A 19,607-nucleotide genomic window follows, 5' to 3' on the forward strand; every position below is an offset into this window, starting at 1 on the left:
ATATACAACAAATGTCAAAAAGGTTCGTTCGGTGTTCGGCAGGTAGGCTGCTCCATTATAACAATCTTTCTTTGTTTCAAATGTGTTCCATTTGTTTTTTATTTGTCATTTGCGTCTCAATAATGGAGAAGCCTACCTTACATACACTGAATAAACCATTATGACATTTTCCTTTCTTCAAATGTGTTCAATATTTATTTTTCATTTGCCTTATAGCAAAAGGTTCGTTCGGTGGTCGGCAGGTAGGCTGCTCCATGTTTCTTACATACAAAAAACGTAAATAATAAAAAAAATGAAGAATTTTGAAAACCAGTACAAATGTCAAAAAGGTTCGTTCGGTGGTCTACAGGTCGGCTGCTCCATGTTTCTTAAAAAAAAAAAAAAAAACGAAAAATAAAAGAACTGTTGAAACAATTTGAAAAATGGACAAATGTCATAAAGGTTCGTTCAGTGTTTGTCGGGTAGGCTGCTCCATTATTGAGACGTAAGTGACAAATACAAAACAAATGGAACACATTTGAAACAAAGAAAGATTGTCATAATGGAGCAGCCTACCCAACAAAAACTGAACGAACCTTTTGTCATAACGAATATGAAAGACAAGGGCTGCTGGCTGGGTTAGTACTGCGTGAGCAACCATTTGTGGCACACGTGCCTCTGGCTCTCAAACACCTGTCCCACACGGTGTTGAAAGACTGTGCTCAGTCGGTGCAATTCAGACCCTTTTGTTTGAAGAACATAAGGGTCATAACATTGGTGAAGCTAGGCGCAATAAGGGCTTAACACAACGATCGGATGCCTGTGATACAGCACCTATGAGGATGATACAGCGAGCGTATCCAGGTGTAGCTCTGAGCCCCACCCTTGCCATCTCTAATGTATATAGATGATACATAGATGAATCGTTTTCTGCGTTCAGTGATGATGCATCTGATACAAGTAGCATAGATTAACAGTGTTAGCGGCTTCCATGGTGGTGGTGTTCATTGATATTTTCAAGAATACCTGAATCTTTTCCTGACTGATGGACACTCTTTGAGGCTAGCTGAATCTCTTCCTGACTGATGGACACTCTTTGAGGCTAGCTGAATCTCTTCCTGTGTGGGACCTTACAAAGCGATCTTTTCAAGACTACCTTACAAATTGAGCTTTTCCTATAATCGTTTCAATACTACTTTATGCTTTACAAGCTTGGCTACATACCACCTACAAGTACTAAAGCCAAGGGTGCACGCGAGTGCATTATTTGCAAGCACACAGAACGATGAAACAGGAAGCAAAAATCTATCTGTAGCTGGTGCAAGGAGAGCAAAGTCGCGCTGTGTACCATGGACTACTTCGTTGACTATTATGCACCTCCAAAGTACTGAGTGTGTAATACAGTGTGTTACTGTGTAAATAGTATGTGAAACTGTACATATTGTAATATTAGTGAATTTTTACCACGTAATATTGTGACAATAAACATTTATTGTGGACACATTACTGACACATGTATCACAGTTTCATGGAAAATTATGAACATTCTACTGTATACATATTGTAAAGGTCACAAATATGCATCATATACGATAAATGAAACAAATAAAACCGCATTGGAAATGCATAGAAAAAATATTTGAAAATATATTTGTGGTAACACGCGGTGCTTGAATGGCCTGCGCGACCGTGTCTGGGAGCTTCACACACGGGCGACCAGGCCCTGATGACGTCACAGCGCACCTTGTCCACGCCCTCACAGCCAAAGTACGTGGAATTTGGTAATTATTTTTACATAGACATGTTCAGGGACGGTAATTTATCATTTTACAAAGAAAAATTTTATTTTGGGGAACATTTGATGTCATGCACTCTGGGGAAATTTCACAATAAACACAGTGCATCACACTGGTTACATGGGGGGACACTCGTTTTGTATGACGTCCGTTTCACATGACGAACATGGAACGGATTAAATTCGTTATGCGAGGTACCACTGTATATATATATATATATATATATATATATATATATATATATATATATATATATATATATATATATATATATATATATATATGTGATATATATATATATGTGATATATATATATATATGTGATATATATATATGTGATATGGAAGGTAATATATGTGGGAAGGTAAACAGGTCATATGGGGATTACACCTCTGCATCTCCATTGTCTGATACCTATTTACGTTACAACTCAGCGGAGGGAGGTGGGGCAGCCACCTTCAGGGAGACCCAGAAAATCAACAAGTACAGAGACCTAGAACGTTGTTACAGGTTCATGCCGATAGGCTCTGAGACTCTGGGCGCCTGGGGTAAATGTGCACTCAAGATTTTAAAGGAGGTTGGTGAGGAACTCATTGGGAAAACTAGAGACCCACGAGCAGCCAGTTTCCTGTTCCAGCGCCTCAGTGTTGCAGTTCAGAGGGAAAATGCATGCTGTATCCTGGGTACGCACCCAACCTCCGAGGAGCTGGACGAGGTCTTCGAACACTGATTGTTTAATTGTTATATATTTGTGTGTGTGTGTTCTCTGTAAACTGTAGCATTGCAATAAAATAAAACAAAATAAAACAAAACATACAAAAAAATAATAGGGGTGGTAGGAGAAGAAAAGAATAAAGTATTCAGTGAGAATCCACAAGAATCTTCTCTGAATGCTCTTTGTATTCTTCTTCGAGGATGTGGGTCCCTGCAACTGCACCAGAGGTGGTACCCCTAATATATATGTGATATATATATATATATATATGTCGTACCTAGTAGCCAGAACGCACTTCTCAGCCTACTATGCATGGCCCGATTTGCCTAATAAGCCAAGTTTTCTTGAAGTAATATATTTTCTCTAATTTTTTTCTTATGAAATGATAAAGCTACCCATTTCATTCTATATGAGGTCAATTTTTTTTTATTGGAGTTAAAATTAACGTAGATATATGACCGAACCTAACCAACCCTACCTAACCTAACCTAACCTATCTTTATAGGTTAGGTTAAGTTAGGTAGTCGAAAAAGTTGGGTAAGGTAAGGTTAGGTAGGTTAGGTAGTCGAAAAACAAATAATTCATGAAAACTTGGCTTATTAGGCAAATCGGGCCTTGTATAGTAGGCTGAGAAGTGCGTTCTGGCTACTAGGTACGACATATATATATATATATATATATATATATATATATATATATATATATATATATATATATATATATATATATATATATATATATATATATATATATATATAAATATATATATATATGTCGTACCTAGTAGCCAGAATGCACTTCTAGGCCTACTATGCAAGGCCCAATTTGCCTAATAAGCCAAGTTTTCATGAATTAATTGTTTTTCGACTACCTAACCTACCTAACCTAACCTAACCTAACTTTTTCGGCTACCTAACCTAACCTAACCTATAGAGATAGGTTAGGTTAGGTTAGGTAGGGTTGGTTAGGTTCGGTCATATACTTACGTTAATTTTAACTCCAATAACAAAAAATTGACCTCATACATAATGAAATGGGTAGCTTTATTATTTCATAAGAAAAAAATTAGAGAAAATATATTAATTCATGAAAACTTGGCTTATTAGGCAAATTGGGCCTTGCATAGTAAGCTGAGAAGTGCGTTCTGGCTACTAGGTACGACATATATATACATATATATATATATGTATATATATATATATATATATATATATATATATATATATATATATATATATATATATATATATATATATATATATATATATATATATATATATATAATGAAAACTCACACCCCAGAAGTGACTCGAACCCATACTCCCAGAAGCAACGCAACTGGTATGTACAAGACGCCTTAATCCACTTGACCATCACGACCGGACATAATGAGGTGATAGCCGAGGCTATTTGAACCACCCCACCGCCGGCACTCGGATAGTAATCTTGGGCATAGCATTTTACCAAATCACCTCATTCTTTGGGGCACACGTGAGGAACACAAATGCGAACAAGCCTGAATGGTCCCCAGGAAATGCTATGCCCAAGATTACTATCCGAGTGCCGGCGGTGGGGTGGTTCAAATAGCCTCGGCTATCACCTCATTATGTCCGGTCGTGATGGTCAAGTGGATTAAGGCGTCTTGTACATACCAGTTGCGTTGCTTCTGGGAGTATGGGTTCGAGTCACTTCTGGGGTGTGAGTTTTCAGTTGCATATTGTCCTGGGGACCATTCAGGCTTGTTCGCATTTGTGTTCCTCACGTGTGCCCCAAAGAATGAGGTGATTTGGTAAAATGCTATGCCCAAGATTACTATCCGAGTGCCGGCGGTGGGGTGGTTCAAATAGCCTCGGCTATCACCTCATTATGTCCGGTCGTGATGGTCAAGTGGATTAAGGCGTCTTGTACATACCAGTTGCGTTGCTTCTGGGAGTATGGGTTCGAGTCACTTCTGGGGTGTGAGTTTTCAGTTGCATATTGTCCTGGGGACCATTCAGGCTTGTTCGCATATATATATAATATATATATACACACATACATACATACATACATACATACATACATACATACATACATACATACATACATACATACACATACACACACACACACACACACACACACACACACACACACACACACATCTTGTGTGTCTTGGGTCAGCTTTGATCATGAGCAGACGTGTAGGGTCAGTGTAGGGTCAGCGGTTGTTCCAACCGAGGGAACAATAGGGTTCAAGGGAGCGGGTGTACTGTGCAGTGAGAATCGGGACAGTGTAAATTGAACAGTGGCATTGTTATGCAACACATTGATCACATCTCGTGGTGAATTATTTTAGTGAATTTAGAGAAGATAGCTAGTGAATATCGACTTCTTGAGGAAGCATCAGTTGCATCAGCCGGGACACAAGTGGAGACCTGAAGACCTCACAGGATTACTGACGACACGTGTATTCACCTAGAGTGCTTGTGGGGGGTTGGCTGGTAAGTGTCTCTCATAAGTCTCCAACAGTGTACAAGGTTTATATAATATCATATCATAGACACCATTGCATTCCATTCAATAATACAATCGTAATAATACAATCGTGGTAGACAGGTAACAGGGACAGCAACTGTGAGCTCACTGGGAACCCAGATAAGCCGCTAATCCTCCCCCACCCACCTAATCTGAAGACTACACCTCACCCATCTCTTAACCCACCATCTCACTCTCCCAACACACCCCCCCCCCACCACCACTCCCACTCTCCCAAAACACTCCCCCCCCCCCCACCACACCCACTCACACTAGGACTATTCTTGCTCTCTCTCTCTTGACAAGGGCAACATGGCAGGTGGACGCAACAGGGACACAGGGAACAGCCAAATTGATCAAACGAGGGACATGTTAACCCAAGTTCTGGAGGGATTCAGGAAGGAGATGCAGGAAATGAGGATTACAATTAACAACCTGCAAAGTGAGCTGACATCAGCAAGAGAGGAGATCAAATCCCTCACAGAAAAAAATAAAAAGACCGAGCATCAGATTATCATCCAAAGGGAAGGTGGGAATGTTACATTGGAAGGAAATGCCTCTGTACCTGAAACATTTGCAGACATACTGAAAAAGAGCTCAGAAGCAATGGACACAGTGAGGGAGGTAGCGATGCAAGCAGCCACCTCACAGGAAGCAGCAAGATGCACCACTCAGCTGCTGGAGAGAAAAAGATCAGTGGTAGTTGTAGGCATAAAAGAACAGGATGGATCCAACAGGCAAGAATGGAATAGCAAGGATAGAGAGGCAGTACAGGGGCTACTGAAGGGGTTACAGATGGAAGGGGCTGAAAGAAACATTGAGAAGGTTTTCAGGTTGGGCTGGTACAACAAGGACAGAAACCGACTTGTAAAGGTGTTTACAAACGAAACCACGAAGGAGGATATTCTCGAAAGGAAGAGTCGACTGCAGCATGTGGAGGGATACAAGAAAGTATTCCTGCAGAGGGACAGGACGAAGGAGGAGAGAGCCAGGGCAGCAGAGGCAAGGAGGAAGCGCAGGGAGGGAGAAGCAAACCAGGAAATCTCAGCCCCCAACACAACAGTCCTAGAGACAAGAGGCGAACCCAAAACCAGCATCCCAGCAACACCAGAGGGGAGGGCAACCCCACCACCCCCCTCTGCATAGAAACCCTCCCTTCCCCTCACCCTACTTGCCCCCACCCAACCCTCCCTCCCCCCCCACCCCATTCTTACCCTGTCATCCCTTCCCCATTCCCATCATGTCCCCCCTCCCACCTTTCCCCCCCTGTCCCACCTTTCCCCCCTGTCCCCCCTCCCCCTTCATCCCATACCCTCCCTATCCCTCCTCCCCCCTCACCCCGTATCCTCCATGTCCCCCCTATCTCCTTAACCCACACCCTACCTGTCCCCCCTTCCATGAAACCCCCACCCCTCACCCCAAACTCCCCTGAAACCCTGCAAACCACCTCACAGATCATCTCACCCACTGAAAAGCTTCCCACACCAGCAGAATGCTCGCCAAGAAAGGGACAAGAAAATGAACTGAAGAAAGTGAGCTTCAAGGCAATGTACACTAACATAGATGGAATTACTAATAAAACAAGTGAACTCGGAGAATGGGCACTAGAAGAAAACCCAGACATAATAGCACTCACAGAAACAAAGCTAACAAACACCATAACAAATGCAGTGTTTCCACAGGGCTACTATGTAGTGAGGAAAGAGAGAGAAGGGAGAGGAGGAGGTGGTGTAGCTTTGCTACTAAGAGAAGGTTGGAGTTTCGAAGAGATGGTAATTCAGAACTGTGAAGGCACCATAGCAACTGGAGGACAGAAAATTATAGTAGTAGTCATATATAACCCCCCACCGAATGTCAGAAGACCCAGACAGGAATATGATAGAAACAACTTGGCCACCATCAATATAATAGAGAGAGCAGCTTCTGTGGCTAGCAGGAACGGATCCAGGCTACTAATCATGGGAGACTTCAACCACGGAAAGATAGATTGGGGGAACAGAGACCCACATGGAGGCCCAGACACATGGAGAGCTAAGCTGCTGGATGTGGCAACAAGAAACTTTCTAAGTCAACACGTCAAGGGACCGACAAGAACGAGAGGAGGGGATGAACCAGCCTTGCTTGATCTGATATTTACCCTAAATGAGTCGGATATAAGGGAAGTTAAGTTGGAAGCCCCCTTGGGAATGAGTGATCATAGTGTATTGAGCTTTGAGTACCTGGTTGAGCTAGGAATTATCACCCCCAAAAAAGAACTGGGAAACAAAGGGCTGGCGTACCGAAAGGGAAACTACGAGGAGATGAATAAATTCCTATGGGATATACATTGGGACACAGAACTCAGAACCAAGTCTATACAAGACATGATGGACTATGTCACCCAAAAATGTCAGGAGGCTGTAAGCAGGTTTGTCCCAGCCCAACAGGAAAAAACAGAGAAGCAAAGGAAGAATCCGTGGTTTAATAGGGAATGTATGAAAGCAAAGGAGCTGAACAAAAGGGCATGGAGGAACTTCCGTAATAACAGAACACCAGAACGTAGAGAGAGATACCAGAGAACCAGGAACGAGTATGTTAGTGTGAGAAGAGCAGCTGAGGAAAGGTATGAAAATGATATAGCTAATAAAGCCAAGACCGAACCAAAGCTACTACACAGTCACATCAGGAGGAAGACAACAGTGAAGGAACAGGTGATGAAACTTCAGGTGGGCGAGGACAGGTACACAGAGAATGACAAAGAGGTGTGTGAAGAACTCAACAAAAGGTTCCAGGAGGTCTTTACAATAGAACAGGGAGAAGTCACGGTGCTAGGAGAGGTGGCAGCAAACCAGGTGACCATGGAAAGGTTCGAAATTACAAGAGATGAGGTCAAGAAGCACCTATTGGAGCTGGATGTGAGAAAAGCTGTTGGGCCGGATGGAATCTCACCATGGGTATTGAAAGAGAGTGCAGGAGCACTTAGCTTGCCACTCTCCATAGTGTATAGTAGGTCACTGGAAACGGGAGACCTACCAGAAGTATGGAAGACTGCTAATGTAGTACCAATATTTAAAAAGGGTGACAGACAAGAGGCAATGAACTACAGGCCAGTGTCCTTAACTTGTATACCATGCAAGGTGATGGAGAAGATTGTGAGAAAAAACCTAGTAACACATCTGGAGAGAAGAGACTTCGTGACAACCCATCAACATGGGTTCAGGGAGGGTAAATCTTGCCTTACAGGCTTGATAGAATTCTATGATCAGGTGACAAAGATTAAGCAAGAAAGAGAAGGATGGGCGGACTGCATTTTTTTGGACTGTCGGAAAGCCTTTGACACAGTACCCCATAAAAGGTTGATGCATAAGCTGGAGAAACAGGCAGGAGTAACTGGTAGGGCGCTCCAGTGGATAAGGGAGTACCTAAGCAATAGGAAGCAGAGAGTTATAGTGAGGGGTGAGACCTAAGAATGGCAGGAAGTCACCAGTGGAGTCCCACAGGGCTCTGTGCTTGGACCTATCCTGTTTCTGATATACGTAAATGATCTCCCAGAGGGTATAGACTCATTCCTCTCAATGTTTGCTGACGACGCCAAAATTATGAGAAGGATTAAGACAGAGGAGGACAGCTTGAGGCTTCAAGAAGACCTGGACAAGCTGCAGGAATGGTCGAACAAATGGATGTTAGAGTTTAACCCAAGCAAATGTAATGTAATGAAGATAGGAGTAGGAAGCAGGAGACCAGATACAAGGTATCACTTGGGAGATGAAATACTTCAAGAGTCAGAGAGAGAGAAAGACCTGGGGGTTGATATCATGCCAGACCTGTCCCCTGAAGCTCATATCAAGAGGATAACATCAGCAGCATATGCCAGGTTGGCTAACATAAGAACGGCCTTTAGAAACTTGTGTAAGGAATCTTTCAGAACATTATATACCACATATGTTAGACCAATCCTGGAGTATGTGGCTCCAGCATGGAGTCCATATCTAGTCAAGCATAAGACTAAACTGGAAAAGGTTCAAAGGTTTGCCACCAGACTAGTACCCGAGCTGAGAGGTATGAGCTACGAGGAGAGACTACGGGAATTGAACCTCACTTCGTTGGAAGACAGAAGAGTTAGGGGGGACATGATCACCACATTCAAGATTCTCAAGGGAATCGACAGGGTTGATAAAGATAGGCTATTTAACACAAGGGGCACACGCACTAGGGGACACAGGTGGAAACTGAGTGCCCAAATGAGCCACAGAGATATTAGAAAGAACTTTTTTAGTGTCAGAGTGGTTGACAAATGGAATGCATTAGGAAGCAATGTGGTGGAGGCTGACTCCATGCACAGTTTCAAGTGTAGATATGATAGAGCCCAATAGGCTCAGGAACCTGTACACCTGTTGATTGACGGTTGAGAGGCGGGACCAAAGAGCCAGAGCTCAACCCCCGCAAGCACAACTAGGTGAGTACACACACACACAATGGGGCCTCGACTTACGATGCTAATCTGTTCCCAGAGACGGATCGTAAGTCGAAGCGATTTTTCCCATAAGAAATAAAGGGAATTGAATTAATCCGTTCCCCACCCTCCAAAATACTAACATACAAATACATTTTATACTGAATACAATGTTTTTTCTAACTACAATACAGTACTAAAGTGTCTCTTACCTTTATGGAGGGCTCTTGATGGTGTATGGAAGATGGTGATGAGGGGGGAGGAGGAGAGTTGTTACTGTTTGGAAGGGGAGTCCCCTTCAATTAACACATCAGGCAGTGATGTTTTCTTTCTCTCCTACGTTTTGCCTGAATACCACTAGGACCTGGTTGTGGTTCAGTGCTTATTTGTCTCACTACAAATTTGTCATGAGACATTTGTTTTTCCCTTCGTTTTAACATTTGTCTGTAATGATGCATCAGTGTCATTGAATAGTTTAAGGCAACGACCTACTGCAGCTTGATTTGGGTGAGTCGTTTCAGCAAAGGTTTGCAATTCTTCCCATGCTGCACACATTTTCTTAATTGTTGAGGAAGAGACATTCTGTATTCTTGTTTCTGCTCTATGGTCATCCTTACATGGGTTTTCATATGTTGAGCTTTACCACTGACTTTCCTGGGACTTATATTTTAATGTTCAAAATGAAAAAAATCACCACAGAAGCGGAATTTCTTATAGGCGCGATCGTCACTAAGCGGGCAGCTGTAGTAAACTGAGGCAGGTCGGCCATGTGACCGGGAACCACGCGCTCGGTCGACCCGAACGTGTACCAACAAATATCAGCAGTCAACGACACCATCGGATGTAGAGTCACATTTTTCGATGAAATTTACATCATAACTCGAAATTATCGTAAGTAGGGGCAATCGTATGTTGAGGTGCCACTGTATATGTGTGTGTGTGTGTGTGTGTGTGTGTGTGTGTGTGTGTGTGTGTGTGTGTGTGTGTGTGTGTGTGTGTAATTACCTAAGTGTAATTACCTAAGTGTAGTTACAGGATGAGAGCTACGCTCGTGGTGTCCCGTCTTCCCAGCACTCTTTGTCATATAACGCTTTGAAACTACTGACGGTCTTGGCCTCCACCACCTTCTCACTTAACTTGTTCCAACCGTCTACCACTCTATTTGCGAAGGTGAATTTTCTTATATTTCTTCGGCATCTGTGTTTAGCTAGTTTAAATCTATGACCTCTTGTTCTTGAAATTCCAGGTCTCAGGAAGTCTTCCCTGTCGATTTTATCAATTCCTGTTACTATTTTGTATGTAGTGATCATATCACCTCTTTTTCTTCTGTCTTCTAGTTTTGGCATATTTAATGCTTCTAACCTCTCCTCGTAGCTCTTGCCCTTCAGTTCTGGGAGCCACTTAGTAGCATGTCTTTGCACCTTTTCCAGTTTGTTGATGTGCTTCTTAAGATATGGGCACCACACAACAGCTGCATATTCAAGCTTTGGCCTAACAAAAGTCATGAACAATTTCTTTAGTATATCGCCATCCATGTATTTAAATGCAATTCTGAAGTTAGAAAGCATAGCATAGGCTCCTTGCACAATATTCTTTATGTGGTCCTCAGGTGATAGTTTTCTATCTAGAACCACTCCTAGATCTCTTTCTTTATCAGAATTCTTTAAAGATTTCTCACATAATATATAGGTTGTGTGGGGTCTATGTTCTCCTATTCCACATTCCATAACATGACATTTATTAACATTAAATTCCATTTGCCAAGTGGTGCTCCATATACTTATTTTGTCCAGGTCTTTTTGAAGGGCATGACAGTCATCTAAATTTCTTATCCTTCCTATTATCTTAGCATCATCAGCAAACATGTTCATATAATTCTGTATACCAACTGGTAGATCATTTATGTACACAATAAACATCACTGGTGCAAGAACTGAACCCTGTGGTACTCCACTTGTGACATTTCTCCATTCTGATACATTGCCTCTGATTACTGCCCTCATTTTTCTATCAGTCAGAAAATTTTTCATCCATGATAGAAGCTTACCTGTCACCCCTCCAATATTTTCCAGTTTCCAGAACAACCTCTTATGTGGAACTCTGTCGAAAGCCTTTTTTAGGTCCAGATAGATGCAGTCAACCCAACCATCTCTTTCCTGTAATATCTCTGTGGCTCGATCATAGAAACTGAGTAAATTCGATACACAGGATCTTCCAGATCGAAAACCATACTGTCTGTCTGATATTATATCATTTCTCTCTAGGTGTTCTACCCATTTAGTTTTGATTAGTTTTTCCAATACTTTCACTATTACATTTGTCAATGATACAGGTCTATAATTGAGGGGGTCTTCCCTGCTGCCACTTTTGTAGATTGGAACTATGTTAGCCTGTTTCCACCCGTCTGCTACGATTCCTGTACACAGGGATGCCTGAAAGATCAGGTGAAGTGGAATGCTGAGCTCAGATGCACATTCTCTCAGAACCCATGGTGAAACGCCATCTGGGCCAGCTGCTTTGTTCTTACCGAGCTCCTTGAGCATTTTTTCCACTTCGTCTCTAGACACCTCTATGTGTTCTATGTTGTTCTCTGGAATTCTTATTGTATCTGGTTCCCTAAAGATTTCATTTTGTACAAACACACTTTGGAACTTTTCGTTTAGTGTTTCACACATTTCCTTTTCATCTTCCGTGAATCTATTTCCCATTTTCAACCTCTGAATATTATCCTTTACCTGCAATTTGTTGTTTATGAATTTATAGAATAGACCTGGTTCTGTTTTACATTTGTCCGCAATCCCTTTTTCAAAATTTCTTTCTGCCTCTCTCCTCACTGCCGTGTAGTTGTTTCTCGCATCTTTGTATCGCTGGTATGTTTGGGGGTTCGGCCTCTTCCTGTATTGATTCCATTTTTGTGTCTTTCGGTCTCTAGCCCTCTCGCAATTTCTATTGAACCAATCCTGTTTCCTAGTTCTGCATCTCTGTTTTGGTATAAATTTTTTTGTGCCTTTATCATATATTTCACAAAACTTGCCATACATCTCATTCACTTCCTTGCCTAGCATCAAGTCTGTCCAATTATACTCACTAAAAAAATTTCTAAGGTCACCATAATGTCCTCTCCTGAAGTCTGGTTTTTCAACTGCTTCAACCTCCTTATTTTCTTCCAGCTTATAACGCATTGCATACTTTATTCCCAAAAAGACATGGTCACTTTTACCCAAGGGAGGAAGGTACTGAATGTCAAATATCTCTTCCTCCTTCCTGGTAAATATCAAATCTAGCATGGATGGAACGTCCCCTTCCCTCATCCTCGTAGCTTGTTTAACATGTTGATACAAGAATGTTTCCAGGATGAGGTCTACAAATTTACAGGTCCAAAAATCTTCTGTTTTAGCTTCATATGCTTCCCAGTCTATGGATTTCAAGTTGAAGTCACCGACTATCAACAGTCGTGATCTATCGTTATCCGCTCTCGCTATAATCTCTCTCATTATTGTTATAAGACCTTCACGTTTACTATCTAGCTCCTCCTTTGACCATGTGCTGCTTGGCGGTGGACTATATGCATTTATCATCATTAGTTTATCATCCTCATAGCAGATCTCTAGTGCTATTATGTCAACTTCTTGTGGATTGGCAGTCATTATTTCCTTCACCTTTAGGTGTTCTTTTACCAGCACAGCAACGCCACCGCCTTTCCTAATTTTTCTGTCCCGTCTCCAAATTGAGTAGCCCCTTGGGAATATGACCTCATTTAAAATTACATCTTCAAGTTTTGTCTCCGTGAGTGCAACAATGTCTGGTGTCTGCAGCTGTATTACATCACTTAACTCCAGTATCTTCGATCTCACTCCATCTATGTTGGTGTATGCAATCTTCAGGAACTTGTTCCCCCTCTCCTTATTCTTCACTCCCCCTCTCTCTATTGATTTTGTTGGTTTGCCTTTATGTACCACTTTACTGGTTTGCCTCCCCCTATCACTTTGTAGAAAAAAGAATTTATTTCTTCTTCATTCCTGCTCTCATTTAAATGTTTTGCCTCGGCGAGGTTCAGTTTCAGCTTCTCTCTATCTTCTTTTGAAAGATCTCGTCTTAACGACCACCCTTTCCCATCCTCATCCCTTTGCAATTTTCTAGCATTCCTTAGTACTTCTTCCATCTGTTTGGCACCGTTTAGGGTGATCCTCAAAGGTCGAAAGGTGTGTGTGTGTGTGTGTGTGTGTGTGTGTGTGTGTATATATATATATATATATATATGTCGTTCTTAGTAGCCAGAATACACTTCTCAGCCTACTATGCAAGGCCCAATTTGCCTAATAAGCCAAGTTTTCCTGAATTAAAATATTTGCTTTAATTTTTTTCTTATGAAATGATAGAGCTACCCATTTTATTATGTATGAGGTCAATTTTTTTTTATTGGAGTTAAAATTAACGTAGATATATGACCGAACCTAACCAACCCTACCTAACCTAACCTAACCTATCTTTATAGATTAGGTTAGGTTAGGTAGCTGAAAAAGTTAGGTTAGGTTAGGTTAGGTAGGTTAGGTAGTCGAAAAAACATTAATTCATGAAAACTTGGCTTATTAGGCAAATCGGGCCTTGCATAGTAGGCTGAGAAGTGCGTTCTGGCTATTAGGTACGACATATATATATATATATATATATATATATATATATATATATATATATATATATATATATATATATATATATATATATATATATATATATATATATCTATATCTATATCTATATCTATATATATATATATATATATATATATATCTATATATATATATATCTATATATATATATATATATATATATATATATATATATATATATATATATATATATATATATATATCTATATATATATATATATATATCTATATATATATATATATCTATATATATATATATATATATATATATATATATATATATATATATATATATATATTATCACATTACAGTAGTATGATTTTCTTTATATTGCTATTAATATTTTTTAAATATTAAAAAATTGTGTTACCAGGTTATCCAGATCTATATGAGGATGAGATTAGGTCCAAATCAAATTCATCCAGATAATCGAACAACAACTACCCATTGTCATACGAACCTTGAAGCAGTGATTGGTGTTGACTGGGGACCTTATGGAAGAAGAGGTTTCGGAATTCTAATCTCACACAGTAAACATTTTTACCTGGGAACTGCTCAGCTATAGCGTCCCAGTCCACGAGGCTTAGATGGTCAACACCTGAATCATATATGCTGTAAAATGGAAGAAAATATACATGAAAATGGGGTATAATGAGTACTGGGAACATAATGAGAATAGATGCAATAGGTACAATAATGAGAATAAGTGCTGAGAGTGTAATGAGTAACAACAATAAATAAAATATATGACAACTGGAAGACATTCCTAATATACTTTCTCTGTACTGTTGTTACACAAAAAGAGCTATGCTCATGGAACCCAACCTTTTTTTTTTTTCATCACTTTTACTTTGAAGTGATGATGCCTCATACTACTATATATGAGTGGGAAAAGTGGTAAGGATAATGTATGTGTATATGAATTTACTTTTAAACATTACTAGGCAAATTATATTTGCTTGAGCTGAGACCCGTCTGATGTTCCCTTGAGCCAAGAGCCAATGGAACCACTGCATCACTGTCACTATGCTAGGCTCGTGTGACCTTCCCTCTAATTGGATAAGGATTTCTATATGGCCTTCTTCGGGACAATGGTAGGCAAGGAACAATTCTAACAGTCTAACTGGATGTCTAATAATGAATATCATCAAGTAATTCATGATACAAAGCTTATTTGCCAGTACTGACGACAAAGGAGGTTACCCAGCACAGATGACAGATAAGCAAACCGTTTATTATTCAACTGGCTGACACAAATTTTGAGGAAAACATATTAATTTGGCTAGATATGAAATTTACCTGAATGTTCCAGGTTATAAATGTGTTTGTTAAATGAAGAGCTCAAGTCCAAAGAAATTTGACTATATAATACACTGACGTTACTGTATTAAGGATTAACCCTTAAACTATGCAACGCGCCTGCAGGCTCACATCTGGTTTGCGCAACGCGCCTCTGGGTATTTGTATTTTTCACGTTCCATTCAAAAGTCCCGCGACTACAACGGGTTCACATCAGCTTCCTCAGGGCTCTTGTAAACAGACGCCATCGTTAAAAAAAATTGTGGTCCACATTCCCGGGTGTGGGAGCCTCAGTAATGTGTGAGCAACCAAGGCTGGCACTCGCAGCATGAGCGCACAGCACTGCTGTTCAGCGTGTGATCACAGCATCGCCTAATAATGTCAAAATATATATATAACTTGTATTATTTAGCCATGATAGTGTTATAGAAGAGCCTGAGTGTGATAATGACTGGGTACAATGTTCAAATATCAGTGATTCAACGCTGTTCACGATGTTCACAGCGCTAGCCACAGCACCACAGCATTATTTCGTCCATCTAGGAATCTTCAAATGATTTCTTAGGTTCCTTTTCAAAATAAACGTGTGGTCAATTATTCATTTACAGGAATTAGTGACCAGGATTGTGATAATAGCAGGATTGTGGTTATAATTAGCATTGTGTGTAGTATTGTGGAAGGAGGAATTTTGGTGAGGGAGGGAGGGCGAGAATTGAGGTAGCCTCATCGTGTGTGTGTGGCTGCCACTCTTGTTTTGCTCACCATACTAGCTTAGTGGTTCGCTATGGGCAACACATATGTACATGGGTATATATAGTGTGTGTATATAGTGTAAGAACAGCAACAGGAGAATGTTGAGAGGAGCTATTTTGGTGAGGGAGGTGACGTAATCGTAGAGTCGTCTGCTGTCGGCTGTGTGATTTTTCATGCAATGTATGGTGGCCACTGTACTGTTTGGACACAATACCAGCTTACTTGCATAGTTCTGGTAAATAAAACATGTAGACATATAGAACATGTGTAATAAGAACTATAACAGTATGGTGGGAGGAGCAATGTTGACGAGTAAGATGTTGGAGTGAGGGAGACTAGCTGGGTGTGGCTGCTCTCACTCGAGGTGTTCTGAGTGTGTTGATGGTGAATGTATATAGTGTGTGACAGTGTATAGTGTGTAAATAGATTGTATATATACATAAATTAGCATGATACATAGTAAATATGTGCTGCATATGTGTACACAAGTGTCATGCACGTAACACAGTGTCTTCGGACAATACGGATGTTTTACTGCCATAATATAGTGTACGTGTTCACTATACATAGGATTAGCACGTAAAAACAAATAAAATGTATTTGGAACTGTGCGAAAAAAATGAACGAAAATATATTTGCGGCAACTCGCGCGCCCCACCCCGTGCGCCCTACTGGCCCCGGGAGCGTACGTCACGGGCGAACAGGGAATGATGACGTCACGCCCCAACTTACGGACCCCATAGAAGCCAAAGTAAGTACAATTTTGATTTTTTTTTCTACATACCTATACTGAGGGAAGGGTTTCTGACACTTTAAAAAGAAACAAGAATTTTTTCCAGAGAATTTATTTCTTGCGCACTGCGGGGGTGTCATATTTTGAGGCAATGCAGTTAAGGGGTTAAGGAATTAAACATTAACACTTTCCATATCTCGTGACACATAATACGTCACCAATTTTTCTCGAGTCATATCCTGTGACACATAATGCGTCACCAATTTAAAATATTTGTTAAAAATTTAAATTTTATCCTATCAATCTGGGAGTGGTTTTAAAATTAGCATCTTTAAATTACACACAATTTGATACAGTATCAAAATGAAAGATGTAACACGAAACTTGATATCAGAACACTTGAATGATTATAAATACGTTTTGGTCAAAATTTTAAAATATTTGTTAAAATTACAATTATTGCTCTAATATTATGGGACTAGTTTTAAAATGCGCACCTTAATATTGCGAACAATTTGAGACCAAAATGAAAGATGAAACACGAAAATCGATGTCAGAACATTGGAAAGATATAAATAATTTTGTGATGATGTGCGTCCAAAACTTAAAATATTTGTTAAAATTCCATTTATTGCTCTATTATTATGGGACTAGTTTTAAAATACGTGCCTTTATATTGCAAACAATTTGAGACCAAAATGAAAGACATAACACGAAAATTGATGTCATCAAACTGAACGAGTATACACATTAGGTTGTGATTATTCCTCGTTCATGGGTAGCTTTAGGCTGTGCTGTGGGGAGTCACGCCGGGCTTTTGGACATTATATGCATATACATCTGGAGGGAATTTAATTGCGAACACAATGATACCAAAATGAATGACATAGCACGAGAACTAAGGTGAGAAAACTAAAACGAGTATACACATTTTACTGATTTTGTGTGCTCACAGGTAACTTTTGCTTATTTTAGGCTTTGATGTGGGGAGTCATGCTGGTTTTTGGACATTTATATGTATATATATACACCTGTAGGGAATTCTATTGCGAACATAATGATACCAAAACGAAAGACGTAGCACGAGAATTAAGGTGGGAAAACTGAAACGAGAATACACATTTTGGTGTGGCAGTGCCCTCGCCCGCACCGCCGGGAGTTTGACGTCAAAGTTTGCGGCGCGCATGCCGGGCATGTGAAAGTGTTAATCTCTAATATTCTTTTAACAAAATTAAAGAAGCTAAAATACTGCAATAATTTTATGGCAAAAATAAATATTGTAATAGTATTCCATTCACTTGGACTGTTTCCACAGAAATGTGAATGCAATTTACTGTAATGGTACTTTCTTATTTTTTATTTTTTTTTAAGGGATATTCCTGCAAGGGCCCTAAGCCTCTGGCTGGCCCATTAAGTGTTACTTGTTGAATTTGATATCAGTGACAAATTTTTCTTTATACCCACAAGTCCAACATTTCCCTACTCTCATACTACTGACCAAATAGCATCAAATGTTGTTTAATAAATGTACATTTCCTAAAACTTATATATAAAGCACCTTCCTGTTTAAGCAAAATTACATACAAGTATTCAGTTACTTACACATGAATCAGCTTTGCCCAAAACCAATATCTCTCCATTTTTGTTGTTTCGTAGCCAGTACGACAAATCCACAAAAAGCGCTCTCTCATGTAATTACTATTACGTGTCTGAAACAAACCGAGTATGAACAATATTAATCTTTATTACCTTGGTCTTTAAACTTAACTCTACTGAGGGGTAGGGAAGCAGCCTCATGTAGTATAGGCACCAGGTAGTTCTAGGGGCCTACATCTGCACAATACTTTATAATACATGCAATTGCTGACATTTTAATATAACAGTTGAAATTTAGTATTTGATATGCAATATAAATGAACTGAAAAAGGGCAGCATGCAAATTTTCCTTCATCATTTTGGAGGAAAAATTATTTTGACTTGGTGAATGGGGTTCGCTGCAGTTTCTTTTCAGGTAACAACTCTCTTGGTCTTTGGTGGTTAATTATATAAATGACTCAAGGGGCAGTGTCAGTTTCCTCCCACAACCACAGTTTTACGTACAATACTCTGCCATGTGATGTCGAGTGCAAGCGGTCTACAGGCCTATTTTCCTTTGTTGAGATACTTGTGGTTGTTCTATCATATCAGTAATATTCTTCCTTCAGTAAAGTTGCCTGCATTGTTTTCTATGTCAGACCTCTTTTTTTTTCCATTTCAACACTTTTTTATTGCATTTTCCCAATGGAACATACCTAATGAAGATCCTCTTTTTCCATGGAATGTTCAATACTGTAGCTCTACATTTCCCATTACAGCACTAATTGTTGAAAATCAATTTAACCTAATCAATAATTCTAGCTGAATATTTTGTTGGGATGCTTTATATTTATTATGCATTGTATTTTACAGAGGTTGTGGTCAAAGTACAGACTGTAGTATTCGAGATTGTATATTCCTGATTACTTTAATTAAATTATCTTTCAGTAAACGGTCATTATAATATAAATCATACAAATCTATTACAAGTACATTATTTTCAGGATCTAGTTATTAAACCATAATATTTAAATTGCCTATCAATATAGACAGGAGCCAATATACCACATATCCTTTATTATTATTGAGACTTGTCACAACGAAGTGGTAGATGGTGGGGAAGCCACATATTTTAAA

The 19,607-nt window shown here is 39.8% G+C and overlaps 1 protein-coding gene across 5 annotated transcripts in view; it reads right to left on the minus strand.

Moving 5' to 3' along the window:
• The window catches only part of LOC123761767 (glutamic acid-rich protein), an 85,303-nt gene that overhangs the window by 20,421 nt on the left and 45,275 nt on the right, over positions 1–19,607 (minus strand). For 4 of the 5 annotated variants that reach the window (XM_045747953.2, XM_045747952.2, XM_045747956.2 and 1 more), the window contains exons 7-8: positions 18,498–18,604; positions 14,571–14,722 (exon numbers count right to left, since the gene is read on the minus strand). In XM_045747953.2, the coding sequence (XP_045603909.1) occupies positions 14,571–14,722; positions 18,498–18,604 (259 nt within the window). The remainder of the gene's footprint in view (positions 1–14,570; positions 14,723–18,497; positions 18,605–19,607) is intronic. The other variant, XM_045747958.2, reaches the window with a different exon arrangement.

This window comes from Procambarus clarkii, chromosome 24 (assembly GCF_040958095.1).
Source record: "Procambarus clarkii isolate CNS0578487 chromosome 24, FALCON_Pclarkii_2.0, whole genome shotgun sequence".
Taxonomy (NCBI): Eukaryota; Metazoa; Arthropoda; class Malacostraca; order Decapoda; family Cambaridae; genus Procambarus; species Procambarus clarkii.